Source organism: Colius striatus, chromosome 10 (assembly GCF_028858725.1).
Source record: "Colius striatus isolate bColStr4 chromosome 10, bColStr4.1.hap1, whole genome shotgun sequence".
NCBI lineage: Eukaryota > Metazoa > Chordata > Aves > Coliiformes > Coliidae > Colius > Colius striatus.
Window position 1 is genome coordinate 33,175,748 of NC_084768.1, and position 17,837 is coordinate 33,193,584.

At 38.6% G+C, this 17,837-nt stretch overlaps 1 protein-coding gene across 1 annotated transcript in view; it reads left to right on the forward strand.

Annotated features, from left to right (window-relative positions):
• Nucleotides 1-17,837, forward strand: part of DPYD (dihydropyrimidine dehydrogenase) — a 320,182-nt gene that overhangs the window by 11,485 nt on the left and 290,860 nt on the right. Inside the window, exon 2 of the mRNA XM_062003807.1 lies at nt 8,375-8,485. Within this exon, the coding sequence (XP_061859791.1) occupies nt 8,375-8,485 (111 nt within the window). The remainder of the gene's footprint in view (nt 1-8,374; nt 8,486-17,837) is intronic.

Genomic DNA, 17,837 nt, shown 5'->3' on the forward strand with positions numbered 1-17,837 from the left:
GTCAGTTTTAATGCAGTGGTAAAATACAGAGTAGCTACTGAAATTTCTGTAGATGTTTGCACATTAGTTGCGCACAGGTAAGTTCATTTGTTGCTTCTTAATGCTGCAAGAGATTTCGAAAGTCGGTACTGATAGGTGGCGTGTTCTTGGAACAAACACAAACACTCACGTGTGTTTCAGGCGTTGAGTGTACTAGATCTTTTGGATGGGTGTTGTCACTCTCATCCTTGCATTTCAGGTTCATTTACTGGACTCTGAAAATCACCTTTTAACAAAGTTTTCGGAACATTGCTTTGCTCAGCTGAAATGAGTTCCGCTGATTTTGCCGATGATTAAACTTAAAGCAGTAATAACTTTTAGTGCTAATTTCTCTCCTATGATCAGAAGTCAGTAGAGCATTCACTTTTCATTAACTGACATGTCTCTAACGCAAGTTTGGGTTTTGGTTAAGCAAACATCTGCAATTGAGGGTTCAAATGAGAGGTTTAATTATGGGGATACGATGGCCTATTTTTGCTTTTGGCACCGAGTTTTATTTCCAAAGGCAACCGAGCTTGCTTTCTCATTCAGTCTGTTTGTCTTCTTGCAGGAAAATAGAAGTGAGACGTAAATGTATGTGTACGATAATGCTCCTTTTTGCTGAGAGAGGGTCATTAAATGGCTCTCCATGTGAGTGAGCAGTTACAAATGTTATTTAGTACTCCTTGTGTAACAGAGCAATTTGATGCGCCAGCGATCGGGGCATACATAAACATTACAGTGAGGAAACCAGAAACTTCTGTTAGACCCTTGGTGCAAACCTAAGTATTTTCTGAAGCTCAATGTGATGATCTGCGAAGAAGGAAGATATTTTTACTAGGAAGATGAAAAAGTGACTTTGAATGTAGTGGATTTCACAGGCTGTGGAGAACCATGCATGTGCTTACTTTCAAAGCAACGGTAGTTGTGAACCAAAGAATCAGGGCTATGAGATGAGCTGCTCTGTTTCTTTTTGCGTTTAGGCAATCGGTTGGATCATTAAAGACTGGCCTGTTAGAGAGAAATGTATTAAAATGTTAAATGTGGGTAGAAGGATAGCAGGACCGAATTTTAAACCCTTGCAGGTTGACCTGCTTCAGCAGGGGGGTTGGACTAGATGATCTCTAAAGGTCCCTTCCAATCCTACCATTCTATGGTTCCATAATATTGTAGTCAACAAAATCAATACATAATAATAAGTTTAACTTTAGTGAGTCCATGAGAGCTGTGCTCATTTATGCCTTCTCTGAATTTGCTATGTTAACGTTAATAGCTTTTGATGTTGTGTGCTGTGTATCGTGTGAAAACACGATCTTATCGCAGAGTGGGATGTTCCTGGAGAAACCTCAGATCTGAGGACTTTATGGCATGGTGGAGTTTGAGCCTGCTTTAGGCTGTGTGGCTTTTAATGTATGTGTGCTTGTGTAAAATCTGTCAATAATTCACTGAATGCTTTCTTTTGAGGGTCAAGGTGCTTCTGCAGAGATTAGTTATGTCTAGGAGGCAGCATGCAGAGGTTCCAGCAGCATAATTTACTACCCAGAGAAGAGTGGTTGATATCTCTGGGGAGGAAGTAACACTTCTTGATTTCTGTTTTATGAAAGCTTTTAGAATTTACTGTAATACCTGACATAAATACATTGATGAGGTAGATGACTCAAGCTCTTAATCTGAAAGTTAACACAGCATCAAAATTGGGTAAACCATGTTTAGCGTTGTGTAATTTTGCTACTTTGTTAATCTGTGATGCATTAACTTTGCTTATATAACAGAAAGTGTGTGAGCTATACCACACTTTTGTTAAAATAGGTGTATTTGTAACTAGGACTTTCCTGACTTTTGTAAAAGCGATTCACAAAACTGCTCATTTTGTGAAGTGACAGTATTTACAGACTTTAAGGAAGTCTGAGGATCCCGCAAATCTGTAGTGGTAAAATTGTTTTGGAAACCCCACTTTCTAAGGATCTAGTAATGGATGCTGCACTTCTAGGATTCTGCTGTGCTATGATATTACAGGAAAAATAACAATCTTACTAAACATTTGAGGCTGTGTAAGAAGAAGCTGGAAAGGTGTTTGTTTTGATCTAGAAGCAGTCTGTCTTACAGGGAAATCTAAAGATATGTGGCTGTGTAAAGGTGAAGATGTAGTGCTTCAGTGCTGTGCTGAGGGCAGTGATTTGCCAGTGCACAGCTGCAATATACTTAACATGAGATCATCTGTTGGCCTTTGAGTTCTTGCTCTGTTTTCAGGCTCTGAGCTTGTGTGGCTCAGAGAAGAAATAAGTCTTACGATTAAAAGTTGAATCTTTTCCTAGTTGTGTTTTTGCTCCCCACCTCTGTCCATATGTGCACCAAAGTTCAGGATCAGGCCTCAGACTTTTGAGCCTGTTGGCTTCTTGGCTCCTGTCATCTTCTGACACATTCCCTAGTTACAGGCAGACTGTCTCTCCACAGAAGTGGAGCCCCATCTTCCAGCTCTTTGGACTTTAAGAACTGTGGCTTGAAAATGCCATAAAAACGTTTCTCAGGAATGGCTGCAGAGGGTCACCCGGAGAGTTTATCCTTGTTGAGAGAGATGAGAGGGTTGTCACACTGATACACCGTGGTATCAGTGGTTTGCGGTCAGCTTGTGACTTTGCTCACACATGCGGCTGTTTGTCTCACTAACAGAAAACACATCTGGTAATATACTGAAGTGATTCTTTGAGGGTTTCACTTCATGCTGTCTGGTCCTAGAAATGAGTTATCCAAAGGCTGACCACGCTACTCCCCTGGCATATGTGGTCATTTCACATTTTGTCAAGCTTTCTTTGGCCTTTGTTGCCTCGCTGTTAAACCAGCCCTGCACTGCTGTGAAGACTGCACAGTCTTTTCTCCTTCTTTTAGAAAGTTTTGGATGAATTCCTACAAGATATTACCAGCCAGGTTATATAAATTGTTTGTAAATGTTCTCATCAGTTCAGATCTGATTTCAGTGAGGAAATACATATTTAACACGAGTATCAATTGCTGAGATATTCTGTCATACATAAACATGAAGGAGGAACTCACAGCATATTCTTTCAATTATGAAAAAGAGCGTGGAAGGCACAATACTATAGATACCCATTTTTTGAAATGTTATTTATCCTTTAGGACTAGAACGTGCTCATTTGGTAATGAAACTGCTACTGGTAAAAAGTTAGGGACATTGTGTGTCAAGTGCTGCATCTACCTGTTAGTGCTTTGTGCAGTTATTTGAAAGGCAGTGATGTGAGGAGTAATATGCGATGAAGTAGGCAATTCAAGTAAGATATTAATTGAAAGAGTTAGTCAATGCCTTAGTCAACTTTTTCTTAACTAATATAACTTTTAAACAATACTCATTATTCTGGGTTAGCTAATTTCATGAACACAAATACTTCTGGCTTGAGTTCTTTGGTCTTTGGCTGACTAACAATAGTAAAATCAGCTTCATGTTCAGGTGTACTAGAAAATATCAGGGGCAAAGCCACAGGTACTTGTTTCTGTCAGCGAATCAACGCTTGTGTAGCTTTGAAATGAATTGTTTAGTATGCTCATTACTCTTAGAAAAAATAAATGTCTTCTCATTATGTTCACTTGGTTAACATATGCATCTTGCAATACATTGGCTGTTACGTGCTGTGAGGGAGATTATGACTCTTGTTTTTAAGGATATTGGGTATATTAATGGAATGAGGTGGGTTAAATTGCTCTCCACATGCATTTTGTAGCATGCCTGGCCTACTCCTGCGTTTTAATTGATACATACCAAAGAGTTTAGCTGAAGATACTCTATGAAGCTACTGGGATAAAACAGGATATAACCTGTGTGTTGCAGGGGCTGGACTAAGTAAATGTGCCGTGTGCTAAAACAGTGAATAGTGTGTGGGACCACATTTTATGTCCATAATGATAACCTGCATGTGAAAAGTTGCATTTGCAGCACCTTCATTGCAGCTGGGCACAGGTTGATATGTGGTGAGGTTCAGCAGGCCTTTTTGGGGCTGTTCAGAAGGCACACCCCCAACAAACTAGAGAAGGTGGACACAGAATCCAGGAAAAGAGCAAATCACTACTTTGTCTTACGAAGAAGCCTATACAGTTTTCATACCGCAACCTGGGACGGGTCTGAAGAGGGTTTTTTCTCATCCTTGCTCAGGCTTTGAATGGCCAGTAACAAAAATGAGGACTACTAAGGACTAGATGCTTCTGGTGCAACTCATTGGTTTCAGCAGGGGTTCTTCCAGAAGCAGAGTAATCTTAACTATTGAATTTTTACCAGATTTCCTGTTTCAGATGAGAGATAAGATCCACATAACCAGAACTCTTTGCTAAGGTTGTTATTTTTGTGGGGAGGAGAAGGAAAAACCCAAAGACTTGAAAGCGTAATGCTTTAAAGAAAAGCTTTAAAAGTTTGGAGTAATGTTATCTGTTTTACAAGAGCAATGCTAGACTAGACTGTCCTGAGGTTACTTTCTTCCTTAGCCACCACCCTCCTGCCTTGATTGTTGTTGGAGTGTTCCTAGTAAGTGTAGTATTTATGTAACTTTCCATTTTATATAACTGAATATGCATTTAATTAAAAATCAGATTTAATTGCAATAGCTTCTTATAACTTCAGCTAAGAGAGTGGCTTTATGAGCTGGGAATAAAATGGATGTGGCATTTTTAATGAAATGAAAAATGAAATGAAATTTCCATACCACAATTTTATCTTCCAGTCCTGTCTCGATTTACCTTAAAACATATCAAAAACAGGACTCCAAGCTGCAGAATGTCCTATTTCAAATCACTGCCTTGAAATCACTTATCTGCAATAATATGACTTGAAATTCTTAGTGAATTGCTCACTGTAATATAACATGCTGGTTTAAAACTTTTACAGCCTTTTCATTAATAGATGATAGTGAAGATTAGAGCTACTGGGTTTTTGTATGTGTGTGTGCGTGGACTTCTTAATCATAGCCTTTAAAGTACAAGCTGAGCAATAAACATGTAATGAATAGCTTATGGCAAGTTTATTCTCAGAAGCTGCGTTACTGTGTTGGCAGGGATCAGCATAACCATCCATCACTGGATTCTCCAGATTTGAAAGCTATAGCTATCACTTACCAATGCTAGTCATTCTCAATGGACGTGACTTACGAGTGGTTTACAGCATCTTAGGACACTTGCAACTTAAATCAACTTGTATTAGTCATAATGAATACGTTCCCATCTAGAAGAGGATGTATTAGGGAATTAAACCATTCTTTTCTCATTTTTAGCTTATAGGAATCTTTGTATTTTAACAGACATAAAAGAAACCCTTGCCGTGGGTTGTTATTGAAGGAATTCCTTCAGGGAGTTGTATTTGAGGGAGTCATCCACAATATATATTGAGTTCTGTTCTGTAGAGACAGACCACTTGACTTTCTTCTCAAAGTGAAACCTTCAAATTAATCTAGGGAAGTAAAGAAAGTATAATACCATGATATGATGCACACAATCATCAGTGTTATGCAAAGCTGCAGTCTTAACTGTTACACCTGTTGTGCAGCTGTGCCGCAAGACTGTGCTCGACATGAGCTGAATCTATGTACTTACTCATAGCTCTACTTCTTTCTCAATCAACACAGTACCCAAATAGATTTCCACAAAGCTACAACAGTGCTATATTCTGATTTGCAGCCACTGATGGTAATGGATTTATTTCTGATCAAAAACACGTGGCTATTTATGTAAAACACCAAAATATCTAGTTCACAGGTTCATCATTCCTATCCAGTTATCATCTTAATGTGAAGTCCAAGGTTCCTAGCGCTGTGAAAAAGTGATGTGTTGTACACCCACATCCTGCATTGGGGAACTTGAGTCCTGCCCTTTCAGCATCTGGAGAGCTCAAACAACAGCTCATCTGGCAAGAATGAGAATTTGTGTAGCAGAATATGCATGGGATCGGGACAAGCAAGATCACAGATGCCCACATAATTCTTCTCACCAATGAGCACTCCCCCTGGTCTGATGGCCAGTGTGTTTGGGAGACTGAGGGTCTCAGCATTCTTTTCTTGCTTGTCCAAGGTGGTTTATTTTTCTTTAGCCGAGTGTGTGTTGTTAGTTGCAGCACTCAAGAACTTTCTTAGCAGTAATTTTCTACTTACTGGCTGACATATCTGAATTTATTTCTTAAATTTACTAAATGTCTAACTGGATGTAAGCTGCAGAAAAACACCCACGAAACTGAAATGAATAGGGAGGAAAAAACCCCCACTAATTTTCCCTTCTGACAGTTTAACAGACCCATAAGCATTTACATTACTTTCCCATTGAGGCAGTTAGCTTCTGAGCAGTTCTTAAACACCAGGGACCTCTAGCTAGAACAGCCACCTTGGTCAGCAGTCCAAGGTTTGGCAGGTAGTATATTATTTAGGTATTGAGAACACAAGCAATTTTTACATTGTATGTGTGATTTAGTGTGTTCTGCACCAGTTTTATTTCAGTTTTAATCCTGGGACATGCTGGACTGTGCAGTCCTTTTGGATTTCTGCAACTGTTGCTCTTGGAGCTGTGCTCCTGCTGCAGAATTCCAACAGGAGCAAACATATGGGAATTCTTCCGTCCTTGACTTGCCCCACCATTTGTTCCACGTTTTAAACCAACTGGTGCTGTACCCAGTGGAGTACATCTGTTACAGTTTATTACTAGAAATTTGCAATTCATTTCAGTTTGCTAAAATAATTATAATATTCATGTCCAAGAGTGCTGCATTAAGCAGTTACAGAAGAGACCAGGCAAAATTTTGCCAAAGTGTATGTAACTCAGGACGTGCTGCCCATTTTGGGCAATTTGGGCACTCAACAGGCTATCACCAATGAGTCAGATGTGCTCTGACAGTTGAGTTTGATCATCCTGAGAAATTAAAGTAGCATCTGAGATGCTGTAAGTGATATCCCTTATGTGAATGCCCCTGCTCTATTTTAATTAAGAATGAAATGTATTAGCATAAACCACCACTGAATGCATTTGGTTGCCACATCTTGCCTGAGGTACTCAGCTGGGGAACACCCAGAAACGGAGCAGAATCTTTATGTCTGGAATTGCAGACACATCTGATAACACCCTCTAACTCCTCCTGAAAGTCAACAGCATGTAGGCTGCTAAATAGTCTATAATTTTTCAGTGCTGTACACCAGTTTTTTTGTCTCTCTGTGCTTTAGGGAAGCTGGGAGTTACTGTACTGGGCTATGTTGTTGTTTGCAGGTGTAATTTTCAAGTAGGTGAGGTTTCTGTTTTGTGGGAAAAATGGATTTCTGGTCAGTCCAGAGTAGGCATTAAATAGTTGATTAGAAAGTGATCCCTTTGCATTTAAAAACAAAATCTCTTCATAAACATCAGCACAATAAAATCTTGGTAGGACAGATTACTAACTCATCATTATCACCCACTCAAGCAGACTTTTAAAATAAAGCAGCATCCTGATGGAATATTCATAACCCCATCATACTGATCACATTCAGGCTCCATTTCTGTAAGTCAGTCTCACACATCTTTGACAAACAGTGAGAGAATAAGCACGCCCTGTTCACCACAGTGGAGAAGTCTTTTAAAATGAAAACTTTAAAAGCCATTCAAGTAGTCTGGGCCATCAATGCGCCTGTTTTGGTTCTCCATCACAGACCTGGGTCTGGATCCGTGTCCTGCATGCTGTTCAGACTCACCCCTTGAATTAAGAGAGGTTGGTTTTGCTATGGAAACCTGTCCTCTGACAGAGCTTGGGTTCCAAAAGGTGATTTAATTTTTTGAGTTATGCTGGTGTAATGAAAGATCTTACAAACTTCATTTGGCCTGTTGTTGTCAGACCTCCACTGTCTCTTAACAATGCGTCTGTATTCCCAACATTTGTTTGTGTCCTTGCAAATAAAAGCACTGTAAGAGAAATGAAGTTAATTCATCAGCTCAGCAGATGTAGAAGCAGGTTCTTATGAAGGGGAAGCTGGAATTTGTAATGAACTGATGAAACATCCAGAAATAACCTTGATCCTTTAAAATGTTTTTGCTTGTTTTGCTTTGGAGTTGTTACTTGAGAGTGATGTAACAAAGCAGATGCCATACATAACAAACATGCAGGAATGGAGACCATCATCATGGCCTGAAATATAATCCTGTTTTCTAGCAGTCCTAGAAATGTCGTTAAATATTCATAATCCTAGTGGTGTGGACAATACAAATCTAAAGAAATTAGGAAGGGGTTGGGCTATTCTGTTGAGTAATTGTGTTTTGGTTTTGCACAGCACTGTGAGTGTGTGAGATGTGATTTAAGAACACGTTTTGAAATGTTATCTGTATTTTAATATTTTCTGTTGTCTTTCGACAGAACATTCTGGCTTTAAATCCCCGCACACAGACACATGCAACTCTTCATTCAACTGCAGCAAAGAAACAAGCCAAGAAGCAATGGAAGAGGAACGCAGACAAAAGCTGTTCGGTAAGTACATGCTTGTTATTACATCTGAAACATGCAATAAAACATTGAAAATGAAATCTCAGTTGTGTGAACAAGTCAAGTCAAGTTTTCTGTGTTGTTTGGTAGCAAAATTTGTCTCCTGGTTCTGCTCCTGTAGATCCAGAGTTGCTTTGTGATCAGCCATTTACTTTTCAGAGCCCAGCACGTGGCATATTTTTTTCTTTTTTGGTGATTTAGTAAGTCTTTGGTGCAATTTTTTCCCCTTTTGTTATGGAGCCTGCCCAGTCTCACCTATTAAGCAGTTATACAGCTGGCTCACCACCTCCCAAGCCTTGCAGAGCTGCTCATTCTCCCTGGGTAGCCAGTATCAGCTGCCTCTTCTGCTACTTGCTCCTTTTCTTTCTGTTTTTCAAGAGTAGCACTGGGCAGAGCAGCACTTCACTGTCCTTTCTGAGACTTTCAAAGGTAGTTTTTTATCAATAAGGGAACTCAGCATATGTACCTGTTTGATATACATATACATGTATGGAGCTACCTGTATATGTATATGCTATATGTAAATACCTAAAGCTGAGATTAAAACATGGCTCTGGATTTGAAATCTAGTGCATTTTATTTTTCAGGAAGCAGGTGGGTTTCAAATAAATATTTTCTTCATTAGAATCTATTTTCTTTAGTATTTCTGCAATTAGATGTAGTAACTTTTTCTCTAGGTATTTAGATTCCTGGTCTCAGTGTGATATTTGACTAATCCTAGCAAACTTTGTCGTCTCTTTGATCTCTCATCTGATTAGAAGGTTTGTAGTGTTTTTACTGCCTTCCTACAGATTCTGTTAGATAATCCTTTAAATTCAGAAGTCTTTTAGGTAGAGTATTACTTCAACCTCTGCAAACTGTTTCCCTTATGGTTATGATGTTACAGTGTCTTTCATAGTGCTATCAAAACACCTCCTCCCCCTAAGCAGGAAAATGTGGGTTTAATAGTTGGTATTTGTTTATAATTAAAAGAGTGCCAAACTCAACAAACACAAACCAAACCAAAAATCCCACCAAGTTCCTTTGTTTCTCAAAATCATGCAATCCAGACCATAACCAACGAACATTTGTTGGGAGGAGCAAGCCAGGGTATCCTTAGCATTTCAGCCATATTCTACTCTTCTGTAGTTTCCTGCTTTATAGCATTGCTTATAAGAATCTGTCTTGCTATAGCTAGTATTCTTCTGTGATTATTTTATTTATTGGCTTAGGCAATGTTATAATAAGTGGACTCTAATTTACATGAAGAGCTTCTGTTTGTGAACAGGGATGATTAATTTGGGACATCTGATGCAGTTATTGCCCACAACTGTTTGTTCCTGCAGCACAGATAGTTGAGCTGCTCAGCAAACAGCTCCTGGACAGCTGCAGTTTACATCGTTATGTTTTCAGGCGACCTGAAATCAATACTGGTCTCTAAACTCCTCTGTTTTCAGAAGCTGTTAGGAAGAGGAAGCTCATGCAGCGGGGCAGCTAGCTACCTGCATAGTAACCTGATTAGCTGTTCTAATGTAAATCATTCTAGCTAGTTACACTTCAAGCTATAGCATATATATGTATATCTATCTTCCTAACAGGTGTGTTAGCACACATCTTCTAAAGCATCTAAGCTTTAAGATCACCCTTGGTTATCTCTGAGCTTTCCCCCACATCAGCCTTGTTTGATTTTTGTATTCCATTTATTCACAAAATGTTTGATACTGGAAGGTTCTGCTGTGGCAATGCATGACTGTCTAGAAATTGTCTTTCTTCCCACGTTCCTGCTTTCATGTACCTCGTGGTGTCTCAAATGTTTTTGGATCCCTAAGGTCTGAGTTTATTGGGCTCTGCCAGCAGCACCAGTTCCGGGTTCGTCACTAGTTTGTGTTCCTCGGCTGGATTTTAATTGAAAGAAATTGTCAAATTATGAATTGTTGTCAAATATTGCAGGCTGATATTTTGACATAGGTTTATAGTCTAATAAACAACTTGGTTTTATAGTTCTGCATTGCTGCATGGAGACGTGTGCAGTCATTAGGTCCCTGCACTGACAGATCTGCTCGTGTGTGCAGCTTCCAGGGTTAAAGGTTAGAAACAAGAAAATAGTGTGTCTGTACACATGCACACCTTCATCACAGATAGTTCTGATACTGTATATCATGAATGATTTGGTAGAAATGTCACATTATTTAGTTTGCAAGTCATAGTAAGAAATGTAAAACGTTAGAAGGAACAGTGAAAGTGTAGTCCTTATTTTCAGGCGAGTAATGGTCCTAGTTTTAGAACTGTCAAACTTTTATTTACTCCAAAACATGTTGCTTTCTTTTACCGTGCAAGATTTACCACACACCTTACCCTTCTGGCAGAAAAAGCCCTACAAAGCTTAGGGAAAAAAGGTCAAACATTTGTCTGGCATCCCATTACATTAAAGACATTAGGGGGAAAAAATGAGAGACTTCTTGCATTCTCCAGGTCGGTTTTGTTGAGTGGTTTTAATAAAGAAAACAAAATGATGGAATCCTTCCCCTGCCTTCTCTGAAATAAAAAAGCTAGCGTAGGAAAGGATACATTGAGCGTGATTTTCTGTTATGGTCTAAAAAGCCTTTGACAGTGATGTTTAGACCTGTTAATGAGCAGGTGGAGCTCTGTGTGAAGCGATAGGAAAGATACTTGTTTGTATTTCCTTAAAATCTGAATTTGGCTTTTAGCTTTGGATTCTTTTAGAGGCTTACTGATGCTGCCTTTGCAGAATTACTGTTGGAGGGAAGGTGGGAGTATGAAAATACAAAACTAATTAAATTAACAGCCCTCAAAACTCCGAACAAAAGCTGCATCTGCTGAGGCATGCACACAGTGACTTTGCAATGTCTAATACACTTCCAGATGGCAGACTTACATATTTCCTCAGAATAATTACACAAGTGAAATTTTAACTCCTAGCCTGCTCTGAGACATTCTGGGTTGCCCATTAAATGAGTCCTGAAGTGGAAACAGTATCAACATCTTTCATCAGCTTTGGAAAAGCATTCTCCTAAAGGGAAGGTTCAATTAGTTTTCCATAAGTGTTGCTGTTTATTTACTGTGTTAGTAATCAAATTTTGCTGTGAAAATGGTTCCTAGCTCTAGGTGGAAGATCAATCAGCTTTCCCTCGGAAACTGGAGATTTATATCAGAATGGAGAGACTTTCTATTGCCAAGTCACCCTCGGTATCAGTGCTGAACCTCAGCGTTACCACTGGTTTCTTCTGAGTCATACTGAAAGTCGCTATAAAAAGATGCTGCTAGTCTGTCTGGGGAAACAAGGGTTTCTGTTGGTCAGCAGAGGTTAGAAGAGTTTTGGGATGGCTATACTAATGATAAATCTTGGGAAAGAAACAATATTTAGATCACTTTAGGTCATCAATTTACAGATGAGACTCTAAAGCAATGAACTGTGGAAGCTGTGAGGACTTGCTTTGATTTCAGTGTTCCTAGGTAGTTCAGGACTGTTTAGATGTCTGATTTATGCTTTTATTTATAGTTTCCAGCTCTCTATAGCTGCATTTCTGTATGTGCACTTAAATCAGAAGCTAGATGGGAACATGTTGTGTGTGTTTACGCCCAGCACACTGAATTCCTTGCTTTGTGAAGAGAATTTCTGAGCATTATGAGCCAAGTTCTGCCTTTACCCTGAACACATGCGAGTTTGTTGTTTTGATGAAATTCACCACTGCAGGTTTATAAATTCACTTGTCACTGTAGAATTAGGTGAGATATTTAGTCCTTTTTTTTTTTTTGTAGTGAAACCTTGGAGATACTTCCTAAGGATAGGTGAGAAGATGGTATAAACCCACCTGTATTCAGACCTTCTTCAGTTTCTGCATTTAGAAATAATAGTCATAATTGCTCCAGATGGAAGAGTTGGAAGTATTTCAACAAGACAAGAAAGGTGAAAAGGAAATGAGGTTTAAATTGGTTTGTAGTTAATTGCCATAGCCTGTAACAGTATTGATTTTCTGGCAGTAGTAGCATTGTTCTTTGTCCTTACATTTGCTAAGCCTGATCAGCATTGCACAACAAGAGCCTCTCTTGCTTCAACACAATCATTTTTAAGCTCAGCTGTTTCTTTGCAGGGGCATCAACTGTTCTATAGTTCTTTCTAGCCATTAGAGAGAAGCGAATTCTTCACCTTGCCTTTTTCCCTGGAACGTTAAGGTGCAGCTACCCAGTTGCTCTCTGCTAATGGTGGAGAGTGAGATCTGCAATTTGTTGCACGATACAACAGTCCCATTGCTCTTTAAATTCAGAGGACAAGTTTACCACCTTAAAACACTAGTAATAAAAGTTTGTGAAAGCTTCAAACTGCTTTTCACTTTGGTAGTATTTCAGTTTGTATGAACATCTGTAAAAATGAATTCTTCCTTTAGCAAAAGAGGACTTGTGAGTACCTCTTGGTGTATAGAAGTCCAAGCTTACATGACAAAACCTGTAAAAAGGGTGATTCTTATTCAGTGGTTACCATTTTTTTTGCTATTAAGTATTGCCTTCCAGTGAGATGGAAAAATGCAACTCGATTTTTGTGCCCAATCGTGTCTCGCTGAATAATCGAGTTAGTGGTTCACAAGTAACTGATGGGTTGAAGGAGAAATAAATTGCAAACAAGTAGATGTGAAACCCGGTTCACCCAAGGCCTGATATGAAGGACCTTAATGAAGAAATGTTTTTTTTCAGTGAACAATTTGGCCATTTTTAGACACATATTGATGAAAAATTATATATTTGTAAATTAAAAATAATCCCAACTGTTGTAAACCAGAGAACTCTCATTAAAGGAAATCAACTCAATTATCTTGATCATCTAAACGTATAGTTTACCTTTGCAAATATTTATTTTTGTCTTCATTGCGAATGAATATGCAAGTTTAGCTCTTTTCTGAATGGATATACAATGGCAAATGTCTCTCTAATCGCTGCTCTATTCAAACATTAATTGGTAGAACATATGTAGAATTCTACTAGTCTGAATAGGTATAGGATAGCAGCAGTCTTTTTAATCACATCACTATTCAACCACTAATTGGTGTGATGATTAAGGGACATTAGAGGGAGCACTTTGACATCTGATTCTTTGAACTGATGTGTGCTCGGGCTGCACTGTATTCATCATGGCCAGGCTGATTTCTTAAATGAAACACTCTGATTCCCAAATGTGGAAAATATTGCATTAGGATCCATTGAGGTGATTAGGGAATTTGAGAACGATTCTTTTATTTAACTAGTGATTGACTGTATATGTACAAACCATTCGCGTGAATAATACATGGGGCACGGAGTATCAGAAAGAGCTGAGAAGTAACATCAAGAGATTTTCTCTTTTCTCATAGTGTCAATAATTAAATATTAATACACATTTTAAAGTGTACCAGTTTAATCATTTAGCAGTCAAATTCCTACTCATGCATTTTTTAGATTAACTAATTATTCTGCGGTTCCTCGTATCGATACCATATGCTGGCATTTAGAACCCTTGCGCTGGAATAAAGCGGTTTTACGTGTTTATATGTGATGTCACTTATGCTTGCTCCAAGAAATGCATATTACAATCCTTGAATTCCCCCATTTATTTAATTTTCAATGTGTTAAGGTATTTTCATTAGGATATCTCAATAGCTCCTGACTTGCCCGGCTGCTGCAAATTAGTGCTTTTGTGTGCTTGTTTCTGTGGATCAAATTGTAAATATTATCTGATGCCAAGTTATGACAAATCTTCTCTTAGTCCCCTGCAAAAGATTCTTTCTTGCCTTGCAGCTCCTCTGGAGTGTTGTGCAAAGCCACCTCTGACCTCTTAACTTCCTCTGTTCAGAGGTCTTCAGGTTTGGTGTTCTTCAGGTTTGATGTCGGTGATTCCCATTCTTACAGAGCAGGACTCGCCAAAGGTTTTTGGTTCCAGGTATATTTCTTGCAAATCACTTGCTTTTATACATACATGTCTGACAAAATTGAAGATGTCTGCTGCAAATGCTGGATTGTAGCTAAATCTGATCAACTCGTTTCCCTTCATTAAAGCCGAGCGGGTCAGAAAATAGAGATAGGACCAGAAAATCTTCACCGTTAACTTTCATCTTATGCTTCGCCTTTGTGTTCTTTTAGATGTGGATTTCTATATGTGCACTTTTGTGTGGTTATTGGATGGAGATAAAGGTGCCTTCTTGTGTTGATGTATTGGAAAACAGAATAAGTAATAAGATGGATGTGTCCTTTTTCAGTCCCTCTATTCACACTCTGTTGTTTTGATATTGTAAACCATTTCCTAGACTGAAACCAATACTGCTCTTTGGCTCTTTCCTCTCCTAGCCTTTCTTCTTATATAGCAAAAGCCACATCTCCATCATTTTTTGAAATCTGTGGAATTAAAAATGATCAAAAGCTTTAGATTGAGAAATTGTGAGAGCATAAACATCATTTCTTGGAGAAACCTGTGCCATTCTTAGCCTGTTAGTAATTACTCACTTCAGATCTATTTATAGTGGCTGAGTCCTGGAAGACATCTGCTCACTAGAAGTAAAAGGAGCTGAGAGACCAATTTTAGTGTGGCAGAAGTAGTATACCTTGCTAAATGCTGTATTTTAAGCAAGGCTGGTAGCAATATCCAATATTAAGTTGGCCTGAAGTGTTCATGACCAGATTCTGCCTACAGGCTTTTTCTGCAGCATTTCTATATGTTTGGAAACTTCTTTTTCAAGCACCAGTCTGTCAATTTTTATGCATATCAAAAAATCAGTAAAGTATGAATCAATAGGTCTGTCAGAAAAGCTCGCTTTTGATCTTTTAATCAATCCTAATAGCATTATACTTAAAAAACCACTAACTCATCCCCTCATACTTTGAAGCAAGGATGTGTAACAGACTGGGGATTGAAAACGCAGATTGGTACAACTGACATGGTTTAGTGGTGAGCTTGGTGGTGGTAGGTTAGTGTTGAGACTCAATGATCTTAAAGGGGTTTTTTTCCCCAACCAAAATGGTTCTATATTTTGAAAACCTTATCTTGACCAATTTCCATTGCATTTTTATCACAATGTACAGTCCTCAGGTGGGCAGCAGTTAATTCATCTCTCGCTGCTCCTTTGCTTACAGTATTCAGTATCCTTTGCTTACAGTGATGTCCTGGTTTCAGAAGCTCCTAAAGTTTTGGTGGTGCGTTTATTTGAGACCTTCATAATGATTTCTTTGCTGCTTTATAAACTGATACATTGTTTAAGTATAGTATTGAAAATAAACATAGTATCCCATCCCATGTGGATAGCAGAAATAATGCTTTTGGGATTCTTCAGCCTGGGAAGATGCTCACTACTCCTTGGTACAGGAACCTTCCTTCTAGCGTGTGCTCCTCGTGTTGATGAAATGGGAACTGGTGAGTTGTTCAGTGTCTGGAGCTGTGGTGTTGTCACGTCGAGGTGTATTCCCTCTTGATCTTTCTCTCTGTGTTTATGTTCCATCGATTCCAGCTGCCATCAGAAAGCTGCATGTATGTGATTTCTGCCATAGCTTCTTCGATCTACAGTCAGTCCTGTTTGATCAGCAAGTATCTAGAACTCAGCGCAACTTTCTGGTCCCTTATAATACTGAGAACAGGACTGCAACCTACTGTTGCTTAATTGCTAGCTGAAGTGGAGGAGATTTTCTTCTGCAGAGCTAAGGATCCTACCATGTGCATTCTGTTTGAAAGTTACCAAGTTGTAACTCATGACTTGTATTTTCCTTTAAAATAAAGGTTGAAAATGTCTTTTTCATGTAGCATGTGAGAAGAATGTTAGCAATATACCTAAATCAAGGAAACAAATTAAGAAGCATCCAAATTATATCGTTGCATCTGTGTAGTTGCCTTAAGGACATACACTGTTCAAGAAAGACAAACTTAAAGGTGAAGCATTTTATGTCAATAATGCAACAGATGGCAAAAAGATAGCAAGGGTAAAACTGAACCTTCGTGGATCAAAATTACTTTAGGGAAGGCTTATAAGGTAATTTATAGTTTGCTGAGAATATGCTATAGAGTCTCCAAACAGCAGGTTTAAATTTGCCTATGGCTGTAAATAGAAATCAATCTAATAATACAACCATAAAAATGAAAGTCAGGGAGGGATAGTGAGAGAATTCCTGGATTAGGACAGAATGAAACATAGCTAGACATTTCTTGACAGAAATTTTGACCAACTTCTAAAGGCATGTGATGTTGGAGACTTCTTTCTCATTCTTGTTAGTGTTTAATCAATGCAACAGCAAGTTTTTCCTAAAATATATTTTATTTGTTGAAGATCAAACTATCATCTTGTCCTTCTCCTCCTGCTTGAAGAACAATTGATGATTGTTCCCTTCTGGTATAAAATCTGTTGGATTAGAAGATTCCTGTTAACTGTCTTTCCAGTTCTCTATTTTCCTTCCACTCCTTTTTTTCTGGTCGTGTTTTCTGCAACTATTATTTTGATGCTTTTCTTTGAATTTCATTCTCTGTATCTTTCTTTAGTGAGAAAAATTGAGCATTTTTTCAACTGGGAAGTAACTATTGCCAAGTAGAATGAGATAGTTTCTCTGCCTCACTTACTGAACTCTCCCACAATGTGGTGTGGGATTGCCTTGTGTTCAATTTATGGGCTAAGTTCTAACCCTTCCTTTGGGCTCAATTTTTAAGTTCTTACTTGCCTTTTAAAATGTTTCATATCTCCTCCTTCCCTTTTCCCCTTATTCCACCAAATAGGATGTTGGCAACAATCATTAGTACGTTCTTTTCCAGAAATCTAAGTCACTGGGGTCCTGGCTGAATCACGAAACGTCCTGATTCAGATCCTTTATCAGTGATAGAAAACAGAGTTGTTTTTCACTACGTTGTGGGCTCACTGGCCATTTGTTTTATCTAGTCTGCATTCTTAATTGGCTTGTAAAATTGTGGTGTGGTGTGCTTGTTAAAAAAGTGTCATGGTTTGACATGACAGCCTTTTCTGGTAAGGGGGAAGGGGCTGTAAAGGTGGCTCCTGTAAGTACTTGCTCGAAACTCCCCCCAGCTCTGAGCTGGAGAAGTAAAAAACATGGAATTGATGGGCAAAGCAGAAAGCAGAGAGAGGGAGAAGTGAGAACTTTGGAAAGTTGAGTCACACCTGGCAGAAGAAATTAAAACAAATAGTGAAAGGTTACTCAGCTATATAAAACAAATAGTAAATGGTTCTTAAGTTGTCTAAATGAAAAAATAAAGGAACAAGCAAAGTCAGTGTGAAGATAGGATTAAATATCCTAGGTATTGGGTAACATCCTTGTAAATTGTTGGCCTGTTTTCAGTAAAATGGGAGTAAAACAAGAGGTGGTTAATGGTCAGACAAGGGCA